Source organism: Phalacrocorax aristotelis, chromosome 10 (assembly GCF_949628215.1).
Source record: "Phalacrocorax aristotelis chromosome 10, bGulAri2.1, whole genome shotgun sequence".
Classification (NCBI taxonomy): Eukaryota; Metazoa; Chordata; class Aves; order Suliformes; family Phalacrocoracidae; genus Phalacrocorax; species Phalacrocorax aristotelis.
Window position 1 is genome coordinate 19,234,530 of NC_134285.1, and position 20,386 is coordinate 19,254,915.

The 20,386-nt window shown below is 46.5% G+C and overlaps 1 protein-coding gene across 2 annotated transcripts; it reads left to right on the plus strand.

The window, feature by feature from the left end:
• Window positions 1-596: 596 nt before the first annotated feature.
• DLL4 (delta like canonical Notch ligand 4) lies at window positions 597-12,527 on the plus strand. 2 transcript variants are annotated; one of them, XM_075105561.1, is made up of 11 exons: window positions 597-1,009; window positions 1,146-1,409; window positions 1,915-1,972; window positions 2,630-2,899; window positions 3,943-4,003; window positions 4,112-4,242; window positions 5,653-5,822; window positions 6,898-7,117; window positions 7,592-8,300; window positions 9,045-9,153; window positions 10,601-12,527. In XM_075105561.1, the coding sequence occupies exons 1-11, from the start codon at window positions 956-958 to the stop codon at window positions 10,604-10,606; spliced, it is 2,052 nt and encodes a 683-aa protein (XP_074961662.1). In that variant the 5' UTR covers window positions 597-955; the 3' UTR covers window positions 10,607-12,527. The 2 variants fall into 2 exon arrangements, with proteins under 2 accessions (XP_074961662.1, XP_074961661.1); XM_075105560.1 differs by lacking the exon at window positions 10,601-12,527 and having other exon boundaries at window positions 598-1,009; window positions 9,045-9,314.
• Window positions 12,528-20,386: the final 7,859 nt, after the last annotated feature.

Sequence of the window (20,386 nt, forward strand, 5' to 3'; positions counted from 1 at the left end):
CGCCATCGCCACCCCCACCCCCCCCCCCACTTCCCCGGGTGGGTTTCGCCGTTAGCCCGAGGTGCGGACCGACGCCGGGGGAGGCGGCGGGGCCGTCCCGGTTGCCCGTTTAACGAGTAAAAATCGTTTCGCTTCTACTTTCCGAGCCGGGACTAGGCGGGGCAGCCCGGGGTGCGGCCGGGGCGCTGCGGTGGGGCAGCAAGCAAACAAGTAAATAAGAAAACAAGGGTGTTTTTTAAACATTTCTTCCGCTATTGTTCAGCCGCTCTGGAAGGCTGCTCCGTGGAGAGGCGCCTGATTTTTCGAGGGAACTCTCTCAGTGTGAGCGCCGTAAATATCTCAACAGATGCTTCTTGGTTTGCTGGTAATCAGCTCGGCTCCTCGGCGGGCAGCGCCGGCAGCAGCAGCAGCAGGGTATTAATTCTGGATATGAGGGCTCTCCGCAACATTTGGCTCTTTTTTTTTTTTTTTTTTTCTTCCCAGAAAGGAAAGATGGAAAAGGGGGAGGGATCGGCCGTGAGGCTGACTGACAGTTTACATAATGAGCTTGTGAGGATGCGAGGCAACTATATAAACAGCTCGAAGGGAAGCAAGTTTTCCATTTAGCGCCGTGAGCACCGGCCGCAGGAGGAGCGGTTCCACACCAAACACTCCCCTCCACATCTCCCACAAAACCCACCCGGCTTTGGAGTTTATAAAGGCGACGACAGCGACCGGAGGCCGGCGGTTGGTTGCAGGATTAATTCCCAGAAGGGGGGGACGGATCGCCACCTGGATTTTTATCTTCCCGTTTCTGCTGGTGCCCGGGGAATATTTGGAAGAGCAGGTTGCTCCTGGAGGATCGCCGTGACCCCTCTCTTTTCTCCCTCAACCGAGCGGCGCTTGCTTGGACCATTTGAGGAATACAGGAGGAAAACTAAACCCACTGAGAACTGGAAGCTCGAATAACCCAAGAATGACAGCCTTGCGCATCTTTGGCTTGACGTTTCTGTTAACGATATTGCAGCAGGTAATGGCACACCAAAAAAAAAAAAAAAAAAAAAAAAGGTTTCGCGAAATGTAAAGTGGGTGATGGCAGCAAGTTTGCATGGCAAAGCCGGGGTAAAGTCTGATTTGGCTATTTTGTGTGTCTTCCCTTTGTGCAGAGGGTGTCCGGCTCTGGCGTCTTCCAGCTGGAGCTGCACGAATTCGTGAATAGTCAAGGGTCCCTGGCCAGCGGGAAGCCCTGCTTCCCCCACTGCAGGACCTTCTTTCACGTTTGCCTGAAGCATTTTCAGGCAGTGGTGTCCCCGGGCTCCTGCACTTTCGGCAGCATCATCACCCCGGTTCTGGGAATAAACTCCTTCAGCATCAAGGATACGGAGAGATTTGACAGCCCCATTAAGCTGCCCTTTAACTTCACGTGGCCGGTGAGATCCCACTTGAAACCCGATTGCGATGGTGGGGCAGGAGAGGGAAGGCACTGGTTATCTGTGATGTAAACAAACTACTTTCGCCTTTAGACTTATTTCCAGAACTTCCTTTAAAGCTAAAGAAAAGGGGTGGGGGAAGGGGGAAAGGGGAAAAAGGGAAGGAAAAAGGGAAGTAAAAAGGGGGGTAGAAGGGAAAAGGGGAAGGAAAAAGGGGGGTAAAAGGGAAAAGGGGAAGGAAAAGGGGGGGGTAGAGGGGAAAAGGGGGGGGGTAGAGGGGAAAAGGGGGGGGGGGAGGACAAAATAAAGCGCATCCAGCCCAGAAGCACTCGGGGTAATAAATGTTATTAAGAGAAGTACAAGCAAGGGGTGGGGGGTGCGGACCCGCGCTCCACAGGAGGCAGCGAGGGCGGCGCAGCGGTGCGGGGCTCGGCGGGGCCAGGCAGGGCCGGGGGGGCCCGGGGGGTGCCGGGCTGACCCTCCTTCCCCCCTCCCCGTTCCACAGGGGACCTTCTCGCTGATCATCCAGGCCTGGCACGCGCCCGCCAACTACCTGCCGGAAGGTGACTACGGGGCCGGCCGCCGCCGGCAGGGGGCGCCCCTCTCGCGCCCCTCCCCCCCCCGCATCCCCCCCAACACCCCCCCAAACCCCACTCCCAAAGGGTTAACGGCCGCCCCTCCCCCCTTCCCCCCCCCCCCCCCCCCCCCCCGCTCAGCTGTTTATACTATAACTTCGGGGGCGGCTTTATCCCACCATCAGGGGCCGCTTTGATTCTGCCCCGGCCTAATCTCCAACACAATTGCGTTTCCTCCGGTTTATTTTTGGCGTGGGAAAGCGAAGCAGGCTGCGGTGAGAAAACCGGGAGGTTGCCAGCGAGCCCCGGCCGCCTTTTCCTGTATTTTACACCTTGCTTAAATTCCGCCCTTTGGAAAGGAATAATGGCTTTGGGATGTTTTTCTGAGCGGAGAGGAAAAGGATATTCGATGGCAGCCCTGGCTTTCAAAGGGCCCTCTTGCTAAGCCCCCTCGGCCGGGGTTAGCGCTCCCACTCTGCACGCCCCGGTGACCACCTTTGTACACGGGGCATGCCCTTATGTACATATGTACCCCCACACACTTCTGTGCATGTATACATGAGCAGGGGGGACCAGTTTTCACGTCAGGGGCGACATTGCAGGCGCTGTCCGCTGGCCGTTGACGTGGGGTTTGCTCTCCTGCAGGCTCCCGGCCGCCCTCAGAGGACTGCCTCATCAGCGAGATGTCGATCCAGCGGTCGCTGTCAGTAGGTGAAGACTGGTCGCAGGACGAGCAGAGCAGCCCATTGACCCAACTGCGTTACTCCTACCGGGTGGTCTGCAGTGAGAACTATTACGGCGAGAGCTGTTCCCGCCTCTGCAAGCGTCGTGATGACCGTTTTGGACACTACGTCTGCGAGGCAGACGGCAGCCTGGCCTGCCTGCCCGGCTGGACTGGCGAGTACTGCACCGAGCGTAAGTGCCTCATCGGCAACGGCCGCCATGCAAGGCCAAGGGTGCCCCGCACACCCCTAGGCTGCCCTCGTCACCCCAAGGGCAGAACTGGGGCCTTTGTGGGCATCAGGCAGGACTGAGGCTCAGGGAGGCCTCAGCACCTTGAGGAATGTCACCTGCTTTGCCTTCCCTAGGTCCTCATCTGTGCTGATGGGGCGTTAGCCTGGGGTGGGGATGGTGCTCAAGAGGCCTTTGGGAAAACACAGACCCCCCAAGGCAGCAGGGAGCTTATGTGATGAAGGGACTTGGGACCCAAAAGCATGTTCCCTTGTCTGGCTCTGCCCTTAGCTGTCTTTGTGGTCAGCCCTTAAAATAAGGTGGCTGGCACAACGCTATGACAAAGCATTATGCACGGTTACCCGGTAGGCGCTCAGGGCTGTATTTTCATGCTGACCTTTCCACTCCCTGCCTGGGGAGTGAAAGCTCCATGCTGAGGACTTTGGCCCCTTTGGCTGCAACTGCCAATGCGGCTGTTCACCTCTGCAAGCATTAACAGCAAAGGAAGAGGTAGCAGACAAAGGGTCTTGGCCTGTATCACTGAATCGGTGATAGCCCAAGTTAAAATGCTAGCAGCTTGCCCACACAAATGCTTCCACCAGTCCTGCTGTCAGAGAGGAGAGGCAGGTGTTGTGGCACAGTGGTGGGAATCTTTACTGTGGACTTGGGGTCCCGTTGGGTTTTTTCAGTCTCGTTATGCACAAGCCAAAGCCACCACCTCTTGCTCCTTTTCTAGCCAGACTTGCAAGAGTTCATATTTGTTGCATAAACAGAAAAATGAAAGGACAGCTTGTCAAATGTTGGCTCTCCTTGCTCACTTCCTCCTGCTCCAGAACTCCCCGGACTGAGAACTTTTGAAACAAAGTTTGAAAGTGCGAAACTGGTTTTCAAAGCTGTTTTGTTTTTTTTTTTTTCTTTAAAGATGGCATTTCCCCTTTTAAATGTGCATTCTGTAGTGCCATGTGTGTTTACCTAAATATTTCTGCTTTTGTATGTTCTGTTTACAGCCATCTGTCTGTCTGGATGTACTGAACAGAATGGATATTGCAACAAGCCCGGAGAGTGCATGTGAGTAGATGGCAACTGCAATCTGAACTTCAGTTAAAATATCACCTTGTAAGAGAAACTTAAACTCTTTTCCATGTCATTAATGTTTTAATCTGACTTTTCTTTTAGCTGTCGACCCGGTTGGCAAGGGCGCTACTGTGATGAATGCATTCCCCACATAGGCTGCCGCCATGGGACTTGTAAAACACAATGGCAGTGCATATGTGATGAAGGATGGGGTGGCCTCTTCTGTGATCAAGGTTAGTTCTGAAGGCTGCGCTTGTGGCTCTAGCTTGGGTGCGCCTCAGTACTGGACTAAGGAATCTGAACTATTGGATCTAGAATTAGATTTCCGCAAGGTACATAGGCATTGGTTTGCACCACTGCTGTCTCAGACACCGATTCTTGTATTTGTATGTGAAAACAGGAAAAGTTTCTTTGTAGCTGCGGTTTTTGTCTGGCAAAAAAAGTTGTTTTCGCTTGGGGGGAGGAACCCCCAACAACCTGGATGAGTGTTGGCCAGGCAAGTTTTCTGCCCGCTCGAGCTAAGTTTAACTTATTCCCTGTACAACGATAACAATTTACTAAACAGTTTCCAGCAGCAGTAAACACCATCATTTGGGCCTTCCTTATTTTGCGTACAAGGAAGTTAACTCATGTGATAAGTCTGGAGCATGAGAGAAAAATCATGTAAGCAAGAATGAAAAGTACAGGTTCCATTTTAAGGTACACCAGACCACTTCCACCTATTCAACCCATTGAATCACTGAACCATAGCCAGCTGAGCAGTCATGTCCTCAAGGCCATATATGCACTGCTGGCACTGAGATCATTAAGTGCTTAAAGCAAGCTAAGTGTTTTCGAGAGAGTTATAGGATTAAGATGGCGAAGTCTGAATTAAGCAGGAAAAGTAAAGTTGCAGATGTTTTTTTTCTGCTTGTTGCAGAAGCAGTCGCATCCCAATTACTCTATGGTAAATACGGAGATAATAAAGCTTTCCTATTTATGTCCTATGAACTCGTGTGCCTTAACCCCTGTCTCAAATTTAAAGGGAAAAAAAATAAAAGGAGCGTCAAGCTTGGCAGAGCGTTTTGACGGTTTAAACTACTGACATTCATAACAAGAGAGCATGGTAAATAAATAATAAAAGATTTCTAGTGTTTGTTTAATCTCCAAGCCAAAACATGTTTATTTCCTCCCTGCCTCCCCAGAATGTGCCTTGGAGCACACCTTTTAAAGATGGGGTTCACTGTTTTAGTATGTGACACGCTGTACGCAATGCGTCTGTAGTGCTGTGGCATGTCTTTCAGAGAACAGGCACTTAAGAAATACATTTTCCAGCTTGGCATCTGAATCCCACAGTAGCTAATCGGTTTATGCACACAAAAAAGGGAGGGAGGACCAATGCACTAAGAAAGTTAAATCATTGCTAGGTGTCTCAAAATGAACGTGCGCTTTACAGTGGTGGATGTAGAGAAATATCCGAAATAGGTGATAATCTGAAACACCTGATTATTGCTGATAATAACCTGGATAATCATCTCCAGTATTCCTATCGATAGCAAAATTATAACACTTGTTTGAAAATTCTTTTTTGTTGACTAAAGTGTTTTTGCGTAAATGCCTTTTCCCAGCTGTCAAAGATGTTTAACTCCTGGTTATCTTTTCAGATCTGAACTACTGCACTCACCACAAACCATGCAAAAATGGAGCAACTTGCATGAACACTGGCCAGGGCAGCTACACATGTTCGTGCAAACCTGGCTTCACTGGTGTTGACTGCGAACACGAGATCAGCGAGTGTGACAGCAATCCCTGTAGGAATGGCGGTAGTTGCACGGTAAGAATATTTTAAATGTGTGTGTCTTTGTGTGAAGCAAGCCCCAGTATACCTTTCCAGAAACGGTTCTGTAACAACATAATGGGAATTTGATAGTATGCAGGTTCATTACCGACACTCACAACTGTCATACTGAACCCTTCCTGAGAGGTGTCAGGGGAGGAAGTCTGTTACAGGAGGAGATGTATCATCTAGATTAGAACTAGTCAACTGATCCTTAGGTTTCTGTGGCAGCCATTAGGAGAGCCTGACGAGATCCAAGGTAGGTGAGGGAGCAGATCTATAAAAAACAACCAAGGTTCACAGACAGAATGCGCTAAGTCTGTATTTGAAGAGCAAATAAAAGAAAACTTCTGCTTTCTGCTATGGGAGTGTAGTGTCAGACAATATGAGGACAATCAGCTGGAACACTCTGTGAAACAGGGCTCTGCATTTTTTGTTTCCTGCAGTCTAGTGTTTCAGTGTGTTTTCAGACCCAGTCAATGATTGATTCCACCTGTTGATAAAGCCCGATCGATTATAGATATCAAATGTAATCCAATGCATGTTTAGATTAAGGCTAATGGCGCAAGACCCTAGCTCCCTTCTCCCAAGGCCTTGGACATATAGTGCTTGGAAAGACAAAACCAGGTGATGGAAGTAGTGGGGCTTACCCATGGCAAAGCAACGCAAGCCTTTGTAAAGGAGAAATAAAAGGGCTCTCATGCAGAGGATGAATGGCCTGATCACAGCTGTGTAGGTCAACACGTGCCATTCTGCTCTGGGAGTACCTCAGGGATCCCATTAGACAGCAGCGGGGTTAGTAACTTTTTGTCCAGCTGCCTGTAGGCTCCCTGCAACTGCATCTGCTCTGCTTGTGTAGCCGTGCGATTACTCCTACGCACCAAGTACGGCTGATTCATGGCTCCATCCCTCACAGTCCAGCCTGCAGTTAGTAACTCTCCAAATGTCGCTTTTGCCACATCAGGGGGTGAACGGGAAGGGACTAAACGGCGCTTGCCGCCAACCAAAAAGAAGCGTGCAAGCACTTATTTGGTGCCACCAAATGACAGTGGCCTAATGTTGTGTTTTGCAGGATATGGAGAACAGCTATCACTGCCTGTGCCCCCCTGGCTACTACGGCACTCACTGTGAGCACAGCGCTCTGACGTGTATAGATTCTCCCTGCTTTAATGGTGGCACATGCCTGGAAAAAGAACAAGGGGCCAGCTACACTTGCGTTTGCCCTTTCGGCTTCACAGGGTCAAACTGTGAAAAAAAAGTAGACAGGTGCACAAGCAACCCGTGTGCAAATGGTGAGTCTTTTTATAAAAAAAATATAAAAAAATCTCATGGCTCTGACTTGTTTGTGCTTTTCAGTGCAGAAGTGATAGAAATCCAATCTGACCTCTACTCTTCCTCTAACGCATTAGTCCCTCTCCCCCACTGTATTCCACGTCTACCCTAATTTTAGTCCCTTGCTGGGGACTTTCACTGGCACTTTCTACGCAACAAAACAATGCATAAGCTCTACCGTGTGACAGGGAAGGTTGCAGAATTAAGTAAATTAAATAAATGTTATTACATATTTACGAGGGGTGTATTTTTAAGGCGTGGTGATACAATTGGGTAAACTAGAAGGAACTTTTAGATGTGTGGTTTTTTGTAAAATAACCTCCCTTTTCTTGAGATAAAATAAAATGCTAACTGGGGAGGGGTTTAGGTTTCTGAGTGAAATGCATTGCAGACTAATTTCTTTTTTTATTTATTTTACTTTTTTTATCCCTCAGATGGTAATTGCTTTTACCTTGGTCAGATTCGTGTGTGTCGTTGTCGGGCTGGTTTCTCTGGTCAGAAATGTGAGATAAACATCAATGATTGTGCCAGAAACCCATGTTCCAATGGGGGAACTTGTCATGACCTGATCAACGATTACTCCTGCACGTGCTTGCCAGGCTACAGTGGCAGGAACTGTGACATCAAAACCAGAGATGAATGTGCTTCTGGGCCATGTGAGAATGGAGGCACATGCTACAGCGGACTTTATAGTGCCAGCTTTGTCTGCTACTGTCCTTCTGGCTTCATGGGCAACCGCTGCGAATTGCCGGTTTATTCAGTGCCAGTTACACTTCCTCCTAAACCAGTCCCCTGGATTGCTATATCCATGGGAGTGGGGCTGGTGGCTTTGCTCATACTGTTCTGCATGATAGCAATGGTCATCAGGCAGATGAGGATGCACCCAGAGCAGGACTTGGAGACAATGAACAATCTGTCTGACTTCCAGAAGGACAATCTCATTCCAGCTTCCCAGCTCAAAAACACCAATAAAAATAAAGACCTTGAAGTAGACTGTGGGCTGGAGAAATCAAACTACAAACCCAAGAATCATAAACTGGACTACAATCTGGTAAAAGACCTGACAAGTAGAGCGACACAGGAAGATAAGTATTACAAAAGTGAAAAGTGTTTAGGAGAAAAGTCTCCCCTCCGACTACACAGGTGAGAACACAGTCTTCCTTCTAGCCTTTCTTAAGGCACCTCATCTTCATAGCGGTCTAGAAGCAGATGAGAAAATAAGGGGAAAAAGAAACCTTGAGCAGATAATAGACAAAACAGACCAGTGCAAAGCCAGGAATCTTCATACTGGGTGGAGTATATGTGTCTTGGCCAAGTGGTATCCTTAGCTAAGTCAATTAAACCGAGCATTTGTGCAGGGTGCTGCTAGGATGGGTACTGGGACGGGGAGCGGGCGTGGCTAGGTCAGTGGTGAAAGCGAGAAGTGACTTCCCTTCCTCAACAGATCTTGGAGGAACAACTGTTAAGGCATATAGTGATTAAAAGTAAGTGTTTCACTTATTAAGAAGGCAAAATGGTCCACTTACTGAGAAGACCAATAGAGTAAAAATAACTCATCTTTTTCAAAAAAAGGAAAAGGGCAGATATTCACTGGCTTATCAGTCTTCAGATACCTGTCCTGAAAGCCTTGTCTGGGACCTGCTTGTGGCTGTTACACAGAGATCTGAGGAGCATGCTGTTAGGTCAGACACGGCAGAAACGTAGGAAGGCAGCAGCTATTCCTCACTTCCACTTTTCTAGTAAAATGTCCTGCCATTATATAGAACATGCACTTCCCTCCCACGCCTTCACAGCTATCTCGTTCCACCCCTCCACATTCATGGCAGATTTTGAGAGTCAGGCTTGTTAGTAGGAAACTAACGTTCCTTTCTTTCTGCCCTGCCTTAGTGAAAAGCCAGAATGTAGGATATCAGCAATATGCTCTCCGAGGGATTCAATGTACCAGTCCGTCTTCGTGATAACAGAAGAAAGGAATGAGTGCATCATAGCCACAGAGGTAAGTAAGTACGCAGGTGGAGAGGCATAAATTCACAAAGTAAAGGGGTAAATTATCCTTTAGAATTGCATCCGAGAAGGTTACTCTATTTCCAGGGATCCCAATGCTTCCCAGCATTCACATCTCTTCTGTGGCCTACACAGAACATACAGCAGGGAAAATAGAGAAATTAGCAGCTCTGATTTTATTAAACCAGAGATTTTGAGCTTAGATGAGTCAACGGGAGGTGAAAGCACAGAACATCAGCCCGTAATAATCCTACATTGTGCTGGATTTTTTCCTCTTAAATAGGTAGTCAACAAAAATGGAAATAATAATAATTCACAGGCCCATTGATGTATAGCCACTTTTTTTTTTCCCCATGACTACAATGGATAATCTGTGTTCTGTGGAAACAAGCAAGGCTATTGATTTTCAGCAGAAGGTGGAAGGTAGTTGAATGTGTTAGCGGACAGGCATAACAGCCATTTAGGAAGTCTGTAATAAGGTAATTTCAACCTCTTGGCATTTAAGCTCCAGCTATATATTCTCTAACAGATATTAATGCTGTTATTGATAAAGACATCTAGATTTTGAAATCTAGATATTGAAGTCAGAGGACAGATACACGAACAAGGAAGGGCCCAGCACTGAACTTTAAAGACTTTAAGAAGCAACTATTGAGGAACCAACCAGTTCCTGAACAGTTACTGACGCTTTGGAAAAAGGCTCAGTGGAAGGAAAAGCCATTTGACCTTAACCAACCCCTGCCATCTTCAGTGTAGCCATGCTTAGGACTAGTTTCAGACTCCAGGAGAAAGAAGCTTGCTGTGCCATATAGCAGTGATCTGTGAGGTCAGATCTGCAGAATTCTGTCTCCCTTGCCAGGGTGGATATCAGATTTCCTCCGGAAGGCAAGCTGGAACAGAAGTCAACCAACAATATTAAAAGTTTAAGACTAAGTGAAAGGACTTCCAAAGACACAAATGACAGCTAGCCGCTTCATTCCTGTTAACTGACCTAAAAACCGTATCTTCCTTTGAAGATCTTGCTGTTCAAAGCTAGACTCCCAGATTTACATCAGGCATCTCCAGAAGTGTTTTTATTTTCAGCATTACAGTCCCTGAAACCTCTCTCCACATCATTCAGGCTTAATGCTTCTGAACACAAGCTATTTAACTAGACTATATGCTTTTTACAGACACCTAATGTGAAGCACCCAGATTCGTAAGCATTCTTCCCCTTGGTCCAGGTAGAGAGGTTACTCATCATACAGGACAACACTTTTTCCTGGTGATTCTTTGTCTCTGGACCCAGCCAAAAACACTGAATGCAGATACTTAAACTGCAGTAATGTCTGGCTTAAACTGCTTCGGTCTGACATACTTGAATTATGATTTGTCAGTTCTGTAGTACTCTGTATGCTGTTCTTCCTTCTCACTCCTGGTATTATTTTATATGCTGACAGGTATGAGACTGAAGATCAGCCAATTTGCACCTCAGATTTGGTAATACCAGTGGATGGATGTTCCTGCTGCATTGTTTACAATTCAGAACTGGATTGGACTGTTTTTAATTACATGCAACTTGCTGCTCTCAGGCGGAGGATGGAACTGGGTGAACTGGACAGACTGTGAATTTACTGAAAGATGCAATACACCTTTTTGTTCTTACTGCCCTTGTTTGAAGTTTGATACCAGAAATCTCATTGGCTATAGAAGAGGTGAGGCAGAGGGAAGAGAGAGGGGTTAAAAATGTTGTTTTAATTTGTTTTTAAAAGATACTGAGGCCAGTTCCTCATAGACAGACCCCTGGCTTTCCAGAACTCTGGTTATGGGAGGTGCGGGTAGATGAGGAGGCACTTAACTATCACAGATGTTGCCACGGAACATGTGAAGACAGACACATTGCTATGCAGATAATGGATACAGTATAAACGAGGTCTCCATTTTTTTTTTTTTTTTTCTGGGTTTAAAAGTGCCTAAAGTGTGTCAAGAGAATCTAACAAGCCCAAACAGACACTTGACTGCTGTTTCTGCAGTTACCTGAACAGTATTGGGCAGGGGTGGTTGATACTTCCTGCTATGCATCTATTTGTGTCTCCTCTCTCCTGCTGCGTATACTGGATACTGTGCAAGGGGCGAGAGGGGGAAGGAAAGAGGAATACCGAATTTACATGTCATCTCATTTGGTGACGCTTTGGAGAACTGATTAACCCAAGCCATGATATGGGATGGGATTTTTGTGGATTTAAAAGTTCGAGAAGGAAAAGATGTGATAAGGAATGTGTACTTCCCCTTCCCCATTGATGAGGAGGAGGAGGAGGATGTGTGATCCCAGCTCTATTTAAAGCCTTACAGATGCGTTTAAAATCAATCACCTTTATGTGCTGAGGTGTCTCAGCTCTTTTCATGCCCTTTGCACTACCAGTGATTGTGAATAGACATTACTTTTTTCTTCTCCTTCCTCATTCTCTCCCCCCTGCCACTGCCTTATTTTGATACAAACCCCCAAAATTATTTTGTGTTTCTGAATTAGATGCCACCTTCTACTGCAAATAGTCTCAAAATTGCAGCTGTTACTTTCTGAAAGAGAAGAAGCAGTGTGAGACACAGCGTTGTCCCTCCCCCCCGCCCCATTTCTCCATCTGGTTGCAAAATCCTAACTCCTGTCCTTCATCCTGGTTCCAAATGCTGAATAGCAAAGCACCCACTGAGATGCTCTCTGCCAAGACAGGTGGAGATTAGAGTTAGAAGGTTCTACGCTCATCCTGTTTCTTTCATACCCACCCACCGCTGCACGGAAAAGGGGAAGCCTGCCCCTGGAAACCAGAGGTGTGCAGAAGCTCTTTTTTAAAATATACATATTTACAGCAATAATACTGGACACCCTGGTGGAAAGTGCTGTCACACTAAGGAGAGGAGGCGGCGGGGTGGGGCAGAATGAGGAGGGAGGAAACAAGATCTCTTTGAAGAAACCTGGACCGTGCTATCTCTCGGACAGCAATATTCCTGCCCTTGTAAAGCCTGTTGTTGGACCAGCCCATCTACTGCCTTGGACTGTGCAGACAAGACCCCTTCATAATGTCCACTACTGACCTTCTGCTCTGACCATGTAGGACCATTTTGAAGATGACCTTCAGAAATCAATAATATGGGTTTTAGTTTGTCTGTTTGTAGTTTATTTTGAAGACTAGTATTTCAGTAATTTAAAAAAAAAATCAGAAGCACTGAACTTTCTACATTTTATAACATTATTTTGTATATAATGTATATTTATAATCAAAACAGAAGTGTAAATATGTTTATTACTTCTCATGTAATGTTTTTAATGTGATGACAAAGTTTGAATTTTATTTTTTTTTTTCAAGCAATGAAAATACTTTCCTGCTACTACGACGTTTACTGTGGTTTGTCCTTTTAAGCTTCAGGTTCCATGATTCTGTGACAACCAAGGTTACCTGACGCCCCAGAAGTAAGCTGGTCTGCCTGTTCCCTGCAGTCAGCCCTACATTTACGTTTTGCACACCAACTGCTGTCAGCTGCATTTATAACCGTTAACCGATGTCAACAAAGTCGTTCAGCTGAGTGACCTTTGTCTGACAGAAAAGTCACACATTTTTATATAGTGATATAATAGTTATATATACACACACATATATATGTATTCCCTTGCTATGGAGCAGGGCTGAACTGTGAGGAAAGTTATTTTTATTAATCCTTCACTCTTCCTCTTCCATGACAACTTGTGGCATGGAAGATACAGTTTTAATACCACTTCAGAGCGGGGTAGGGTTCGCTTACAGAACAAGATACGATTACTATTTTTTTAAATCCCATTTCTTTAAGTACTTTCAGTAAGATCCAGATCTTGCCCTACTCAGGTTACTCTCACACGGCATCTACATCTACACCTGCAAGACCCTATCCTTGTTTGTTTGATTGTAACGGGTAAGATTTGTCTTTAACTTGTGGGATTAGGGGGAGTTTCCCCACACTACAGCAGCAGCCGTGTTCTCCCAGGGCATCAAAGTAATTTTCTTCCACAGTCCTTTTGGAGGACATTTCCACAGAAAAAATTGTAAAAAGCACACTCGTATAAAACACTCCCAGCAGGTTCAGCAGCCTTTGAAGGACGTATGTTTACGGGCAATTAAATCTCCCACTAGCTCAGCTAGGTGCAATACAGCCAACATCTGAATGCACAGAAGCAAAAACTGTAAGAACTGCAAACCACTGCTGCACTATTTTAAAACCAGCCTTTTTTTGTTGTTGTTGTTGACAAAATGCCAAAAAAAAGCATCTTAGCGTTGGATGCCTTTCCTGTCTTTCCCCAAAACAAAATCTGACCAAAATCTGCTAGTTTTTTAAAAAACAGAGGGGAGGAAAAAAACCCCACTGGCATCAAAAAAGCACTGTTACAAATAATTTTTACTTTGTCACGAAGATACTGCTAATAATGCTTTATAAGGGTCCTTCTGAGCATATTATTAAGGTTACATAAATACTATTTACTTGGGACGGTTTTATTTCTCCCTCTTCAGTTCTTTTCTAGAGAAATTAACTTGCAAATCCCAGCTAATTTCCCTGGCTACCCTAAAAATAAATTTAAGATGAAACTTAGAAATAAAAAGCCACCTCCCCTCCCCAAACATTCACCCTGTAGAGCAAATTATGAAAAACAAGCCATTGACAAAAAGCCGAGCAGATGCTCCCTGCTTGCAGTCCTTCCTCGGCAATGTGAAATAAACCCAACAGATGCCTCTCTTAATTGAGCACATGGATTACATACACACATGCACTCTGCCCCGCTTAAAACAAAACACACACAAAAAATCAAACAGGAAAATAGCCAGAGAACTCTTCCCAAAACCTAGGCAAGCAGGAATGCTAAGACCAAAAAAGACTCAACTCTTCCTGCTCAAAATGAGACAGGAAACTGTATCCACACACAGAAGGGAGTTGAAATCCATTAAAGCCCGTGGACCTGATTATGTAGATCCCACAGGGTAAAGCAGGTACGACACATGCCTTTGTGTATCCACACAGGAGAGAGGAAAGAAGAAAAAGCATCAGCTTACAAGGAAATCTGTGAATATTTACTGGAGGCAGTACTGCATTATGCAGCTACCAGAATAGAGCACAGATCCTACACAGGAAAAAGAGGAGCTGTGCCTGCTTCCACACGGGAGGAGATGGAAAGCATATGTGAATCTGTGCACGTGTGCACATCCCCAAGTCCTTGCCAAAGAAACTACAAGCAAATTAGCTGAACACATAATATGACCTGAATTTAACCCACGTCTTTAGACAAAAATTTCCTTACCCGAGGGCTGCAGTGCGCTTACTGCTCACCAGCCTGCCCTGCTAAGTGAGTGCACCTTAGAGCCACGGTGTACGAACTCACTAGGAGGAGCTCTGAGATCTTTCTGGGCTGTAAAGACTCAACCTGAATTTCAGGGATTCCTCTTGAGGACCACAGATGATACCAGGACCTTAAACGTACCAACAAATAACGTTTTTTCTCTTAACAAGGTTATACAGTTCTCAGACCCAACTGCACAGCTCATTTCTCTCCGCATAATTTGCACCAACTCTGGTAAGATTACGGATTTGGCTTGAGGACTGCACCTGAACTTGGTTTTCATTTTAAAAGACTGCACAAACTCACTTAAAAGCAGTGTGACAAAACAACTTTAAGAACGGACTGCTGATTCTGAGAAACTCTTTGGTGTTTCCTTGTATTAGCACATGATAGAAACTATTTCAAAGCCAAGCATAGTCCTTCAGTCTAAACAATTTCAGAGCTGGACTGAGTGAGAGGGGTGCTGCTCCATGCAGCACTTCGCTTGAGTTTTCCCATGTTCAGCTCCAGCCCTTCGCCATTTACCTCTTTAAACAGGCTGCTGATCAGGGGAAACAGATGCCGAGATATACCCGTAACTATAGCACCCACTGGTGCTGAGACAACATGCAGCAGGACTGCACTGATGCAAACACAGCACAAGACACAGAGTTCAGTTAAGTTAGCGTAAATGAGGGATAATTGTAAAAATTGGGCTTGATACAGGACATGCCTAAAATGGGATAAAATGTAAAATGCATTTTATTATGTACAATACTGGTCCAGCAACAGCCCTCAGCCTTGAAAGAGCTGCTGAGAAAGCCTAAATTATTGTGCAGTTGCAACCATCTAGTCCAACAGGTGAAACCATCTCTGTAAAAATGCATTTCAAATATTTTCATTGCTCCTCTGTCTTTTTTCTTTGGTTCATGCTAAAATGAGAAAGGCACAGCAGGCCACTAACCAACCTGTACTATAGTGGCTTTAAGTGACGGTTATGTGTCTATGTTTGCCTGTCATTCCCTTATCTCACATACCTGATCCATAAATACATATTAATTTTACACAGTAGAGACAACAGTCCCAGCACATTTTGCTCACAATCCAAACTCCGGTTGTGTAGAATTTACATAACTCAGTAGCCCTCTTCCACGCTTCACTATTTTCATAACTTCAATTTTACAGCCTCTCTGGAGAGTCGACGTCAAGATTTCCCTGCCTCCACACTCCCTCTGTTTCAGTTTTGCCAGCTCAGCTCCCAGAGCCTGCAGGTAGTGACCCTGCTGGCTGGTAACGCCCAAAGCAATGACATTTCTCCTTGATCACTCCTGCACCTGCTCTAACCCTGCCTACTCTGCTCTCAGACCTCGTCTGGGCAACACCGTGACTCAGCATGATAAAACTACCCTTTCTCCTCCCTCTGCTAGTTTTATCACCACCGCTGTCCTCGCTCCTTTCCCCCATGCAGCTTTGGGGCATATTTCTGCAGCACCGTGTCCTATCACACTGCAGGGTTTGGACGGAACTCTCTGATCCACCCAGTAAATGATTGTGTACAGAGCAATAATTTCAGGTGCTAGAGCAGTTGTTCCATGCAGTTCCATGCGCTTGATTCTGGGGATCAGCACATATGTTTGTCCCTTCCCTTTTAAACCTTGATGGCAGACCATCACCTTCACCAGGTGCTCCCTTTTCCACAGGCAGATCAGCTGTCCTCCCCAATGAGCTGTTCAGCCCTTGGGAGATGCAAGGGGGAAGAGACACAACGTTGATCTGCTTAGGCTCACACAGCAGCCACTGCCACCCAGAGGTCTTCACTGCCTTCCAGCAATCCTCCACACATGTCCATGAGGGACTCAGTGGTTTACAGGCTCTGTGCAGCTCTCCACACTGCAGGAGTGCATCCCTGGGCAGGAAGAAGAGCAGATAAAGTTTAAAAGTGAAGGGCACAGAGTGGACTGGAAAACAACTCCTGCTCTCCAGGTCTCCAGCTCACTGTCCTCCCCTCTGACTGGGTCACTCAGGGCTTCTGACTGACATGTCATGTGAGAGGGGAGACCTAATGGCTAAGGCAAATAGGGTGGTTTGCATCTGGAGATAACATAGCCCTGGATGTTATGTGACCCGCATAACACAGATGAACCCAGGATTACTTTATCTCTTCCATATCCTGTAGAACAGTGATGGACTTGCCTTTCTCATAGGTAGCAGCGCAGTATGTAACTACCATTGAAGGGCTTAATCCTTCCTCATTTCCTCTGTAAGCGCTGTGACTTTCCTCTTGCCCACCAAGATGGAGACAGTGCTCAGAGTCCATCTATCCCTGCAGCCAACCCACCCTGCAGGCTGCTCTGCATGAAGACCAGGTCATTCCCAGGAAGAGCCCCCAGGTGCAAAACAGCACCTTGTTCATAGTAATGTTTTGCAAATACACAGATAAATGAGGAAAGCATGCAGTTTGAGTAGAGGCTGTTTGGCGATGACATCTTTTATTGGTGCTTTATGACTTACTTTTTGAGTTGTTGCTGGCTTCACAGTGGTTTTGTTGATTATGTTTTGAATTAACTGCTTAGAAGGTCACAGAAGCACCATGTTTGGTTTTATAAATTAAATTAAACCAACTCGTACTTAACATCGAAACGGATCTGCTGAGTTAGGTTTGTAGCTGGAGAGGCCATCACCAGCCAGAACAGGACTCGACCGTTCCTGGCACCATGCAAGAGCTCTGACGATCCCTATACTTGGGCATGGGGCTCCTGTGATGGTTTGTGAGCAGGGTCGGAATTCCTGGTGCAAATATGAATCGCTGTGCATTTGAAATTCCTTTTCTATTAACACCATTTAATATTTGCCTTACATTTTCTGCTTTGGCAGAAAATGCCAAAGCATTGCCAAAGCAATTTTGTTCCTGCTCGTAAACTCATTTGTTCTCTGGAAGATTGTCAGCAAAGAAACACAAGACAATCTGAACAAAATGTATCGGGCGCGGGGAGAGGCGGGGAATGCACACAGGATAAAAGTCTGATAATTACAAAAGAAATGGCCCTGCTTTAATCCCCTCTTTCATTTCAGCCCACCAGGTCCGGGTGTTAGCTTCTTCATCAATAGCTTCTCCTCCTCTCACTCTCCTTATAGCACAGAGGCTCTTTTATTCCACCAGATTCCCTCCCTTCATGAAGATTACACTGATTTTCACTCTATTAATGGTATTTATGTTTGTCTTAAGTTGCTTAGGAGGAGGTTTCTGAAGTTCTCCAAAACTCTAGATACAATTCACAATGCATGGCCAGGTTTCTGGAGCCAGAGTTCACTTACATCCCAGGAATAGGTAGAAATTCCTGTTCTTATAACTACAAAGAGCTCCTTTTTCACGGCGATAGCATGCTTAAGAAGCCCTCATGTCAGACATGTGGGGAGGAAGAATTTCCTCGCTGCTCTGGTAGTTGCTGCACAATCTGCTTTCAGTCATCTTCAGCAGACACAGGTTCATCTCACCTCATCACAGCCATCCAAGCGTGAAGCATCTAGTTTAAGCCAACTGTGAGATTTATCTAGGGTTCACAGAGAAAGGTAGACCCTACCAGCGTTTTCCCCTGGAGAGGCATCTGAAATAACTGGGAGCGAAGGGTGACTCTTGGAAGGGCCAACGCCATTAACTGAAACCTGACAACTACCTTTAAGACGGTTTGGGCTGTGCAAGGGGCATCCTTAGGTGGGAATTTGCGGAGGAGGCAATACTTCTCTGAAGGGAGCAGGATGCAGACACTTAGCCCCTACACATCCTTGAGAAAGCCTCCCTTTCGATGGCTGCCTGTTCCCCTCTTCTGACATGTGAGATGGAGTTGTTAACACTAACATGACTCAGAAGGATGTTGTGAGGACTCATTCATATCCTTCAGACTCCTATGGCTGCGGAAGTGCAAATAGGACTTTACCGGTCTCGTCTTTTTGTTTAAATAGCCGCTCAGTGTAAACAGTATCTGGGCAAACCAAACAGTGGTACGCAGAGGCAGACGTTGCTCCTGTCACCTCCTCTCATGGCGGAGGAGCGCTTTCCTTGAGTTTGAGCCCAAACCGGCCGCGTTGTGGCGCCATCACCGCTTCCTGTTTGTTACCTCATGACACTGTTTCCTGTTTCCTGCCCGATTAAGACCGTGCCAACTCCTTTTCCCAAGCCCGAACCAGCTTCCCAGCACCCTCCTTTTCAGCTCACACAAAAACACCGCCATTGACACCGGCCTAGTGGGGTGGGGCGGTGGTACTGCTGGCTGCCCTGTGAAGCACAGCCCTCTGCCCCCACCAGCACCTTTCCTCTCCCTGCCCACTTGGGGACCCAGTCCTAGGCTAAAGAAGCAAATCGCACACCTCCCATAAAGTGGGAGAGAAAAAAACGAGGTGCTGGTAACTCCCAGGGTTTGACTGCAAGCAAGCGCATGGCGGCAAGGTGCCTGCAAGGCACCTGTGTGAGCTGGGCACAGACAGTGGGTATCCGAGGACTCACAGGGCTCATCTCTTCAGGCATCCTGTATGTCACAGGGCTTACCGTTCACTCAGCAACATGGCTCTGAGCTGGATAAAGCAAAGGCTGCGGGAAAGCACATTAAGGCATCAAAGTACAGGGGATTAATGTGGTCCCCGGTAGCTAGTCTCAGTGGCTTATCACCTCCATGGTAAAAATGCTTCCACTTTCATAGCTGAATTTGCTTTCAGCATCCAGACGCTTCTGATGATGTCTTTCTCCACTCTATTTAGGCCCTTTTAGTCTGTGGTATGTTCTCTCTGTACCTGTAATCAAGTGATGTCCCCCATCCTGTTTTGGTATGTGAGGCAGCTGAACCCTTCCAGTCTTTCCCTGAATGTCAGAGTCTCTAACGCTGTAGTGAGCTCCCTGGCTCCTGTGGGAAGAACACTCCTACTCCTACTCTCTACACCCTTCTTTAAGCACCCAAGATCCACATGGACCCCAGAAGGCGTCCCTTTCCCAAACCCGTGGAGGACTGCTGTCTCCTCACCAATGTTCTGACGGTGTATCCAAAGTCCTAACAGGGTCCTGGAGATCTCTCGGAGAGAGGGAGCAGCCTACAGACTGGCAGAAAGCAAACACTCTGCAGTTCTGATTTTTAAGGGGCTGGGAGGCAGGGACACAGGGGAGAGCAACCTGCGTTTAACACCACTTCACACTAAAGTACAAAGGAGCCTTCTAGGAGCTGTTACATAGCTCTGATCTGTGCCTTTACCAGCTCTCCTGCAGTCACAGCGACAATGACCTGTCACAACTAGATTAAGCGAATCCTCTTTAGCGTCCAGTACCCAGTTCAGGGCCCAACCAAGCTAATACATATCACCAGTTACTGACTGTGCTGGGTCACCACCTTTCAAATATGAAGAAAAATAAATAGCCTTTGCAGACATATGCCAGAGACACGTGCCCATTTAAGCTTTGCAGAATGCCAGTGAAACTGCGAGCTGGCACTTTATTTCCTCCATCACACCTACAGTAAGCAATAAAAAAAATGGCCCCTGTTCCTTCCCCTTCTGCCTGCTCTGTCTATTTAACCTGTAAACTATTGGAGGAAGGAGCTGCCTTTTGCTGCAGCTTTCACAATATTCAGGTGCTTCTGAGACACAGCACGGGAAAGACCCTGGACACACTGAACTGCAGAATGAAGTCATCAAAGTAGCAATAATTGATCCACAACACAAAAAATGAAAGCTGATTTCCCTAGCTGACCCTAACGAACATGACATATCCATGCTTGAACTAGCTGTCTTCTTTCTAAAAGACATGGAAATAAGACTGTACCACTATTAGCAGTCCAATTGCAGTACAAAGCTTTATGGCTATTCCACCTGAGCGCTGCTGTCAGAAACCTGAGCAGGCAATGGTAGCAGGGCATTTTCTGTACATTAA

Bases quoted from the DNA above. Each gene is read 5' to 3' on its own strand.
- DLL4 (XM_075105560.1), top strand. From the start codon at position 956: ATGACAGCCTTGCGCATCTTTGGCTTGACGTTTCTGTTAACGATATTG. The intron at 4,243-5,652 runs GTTAGTTCTGAA...TTATCTTTTCAG, and splicing joins TGGCCTCTTCTGTGATCAAG to ATCTGAACTACTGCACTCAC. The intron at 8,301-9,044 runs GTGAGAACACAG...GCCCTGCCTTAG, and splicing joins TCTCCCCTCCGACTACACAG to TGAAAAGCCAGAATGTAGGA.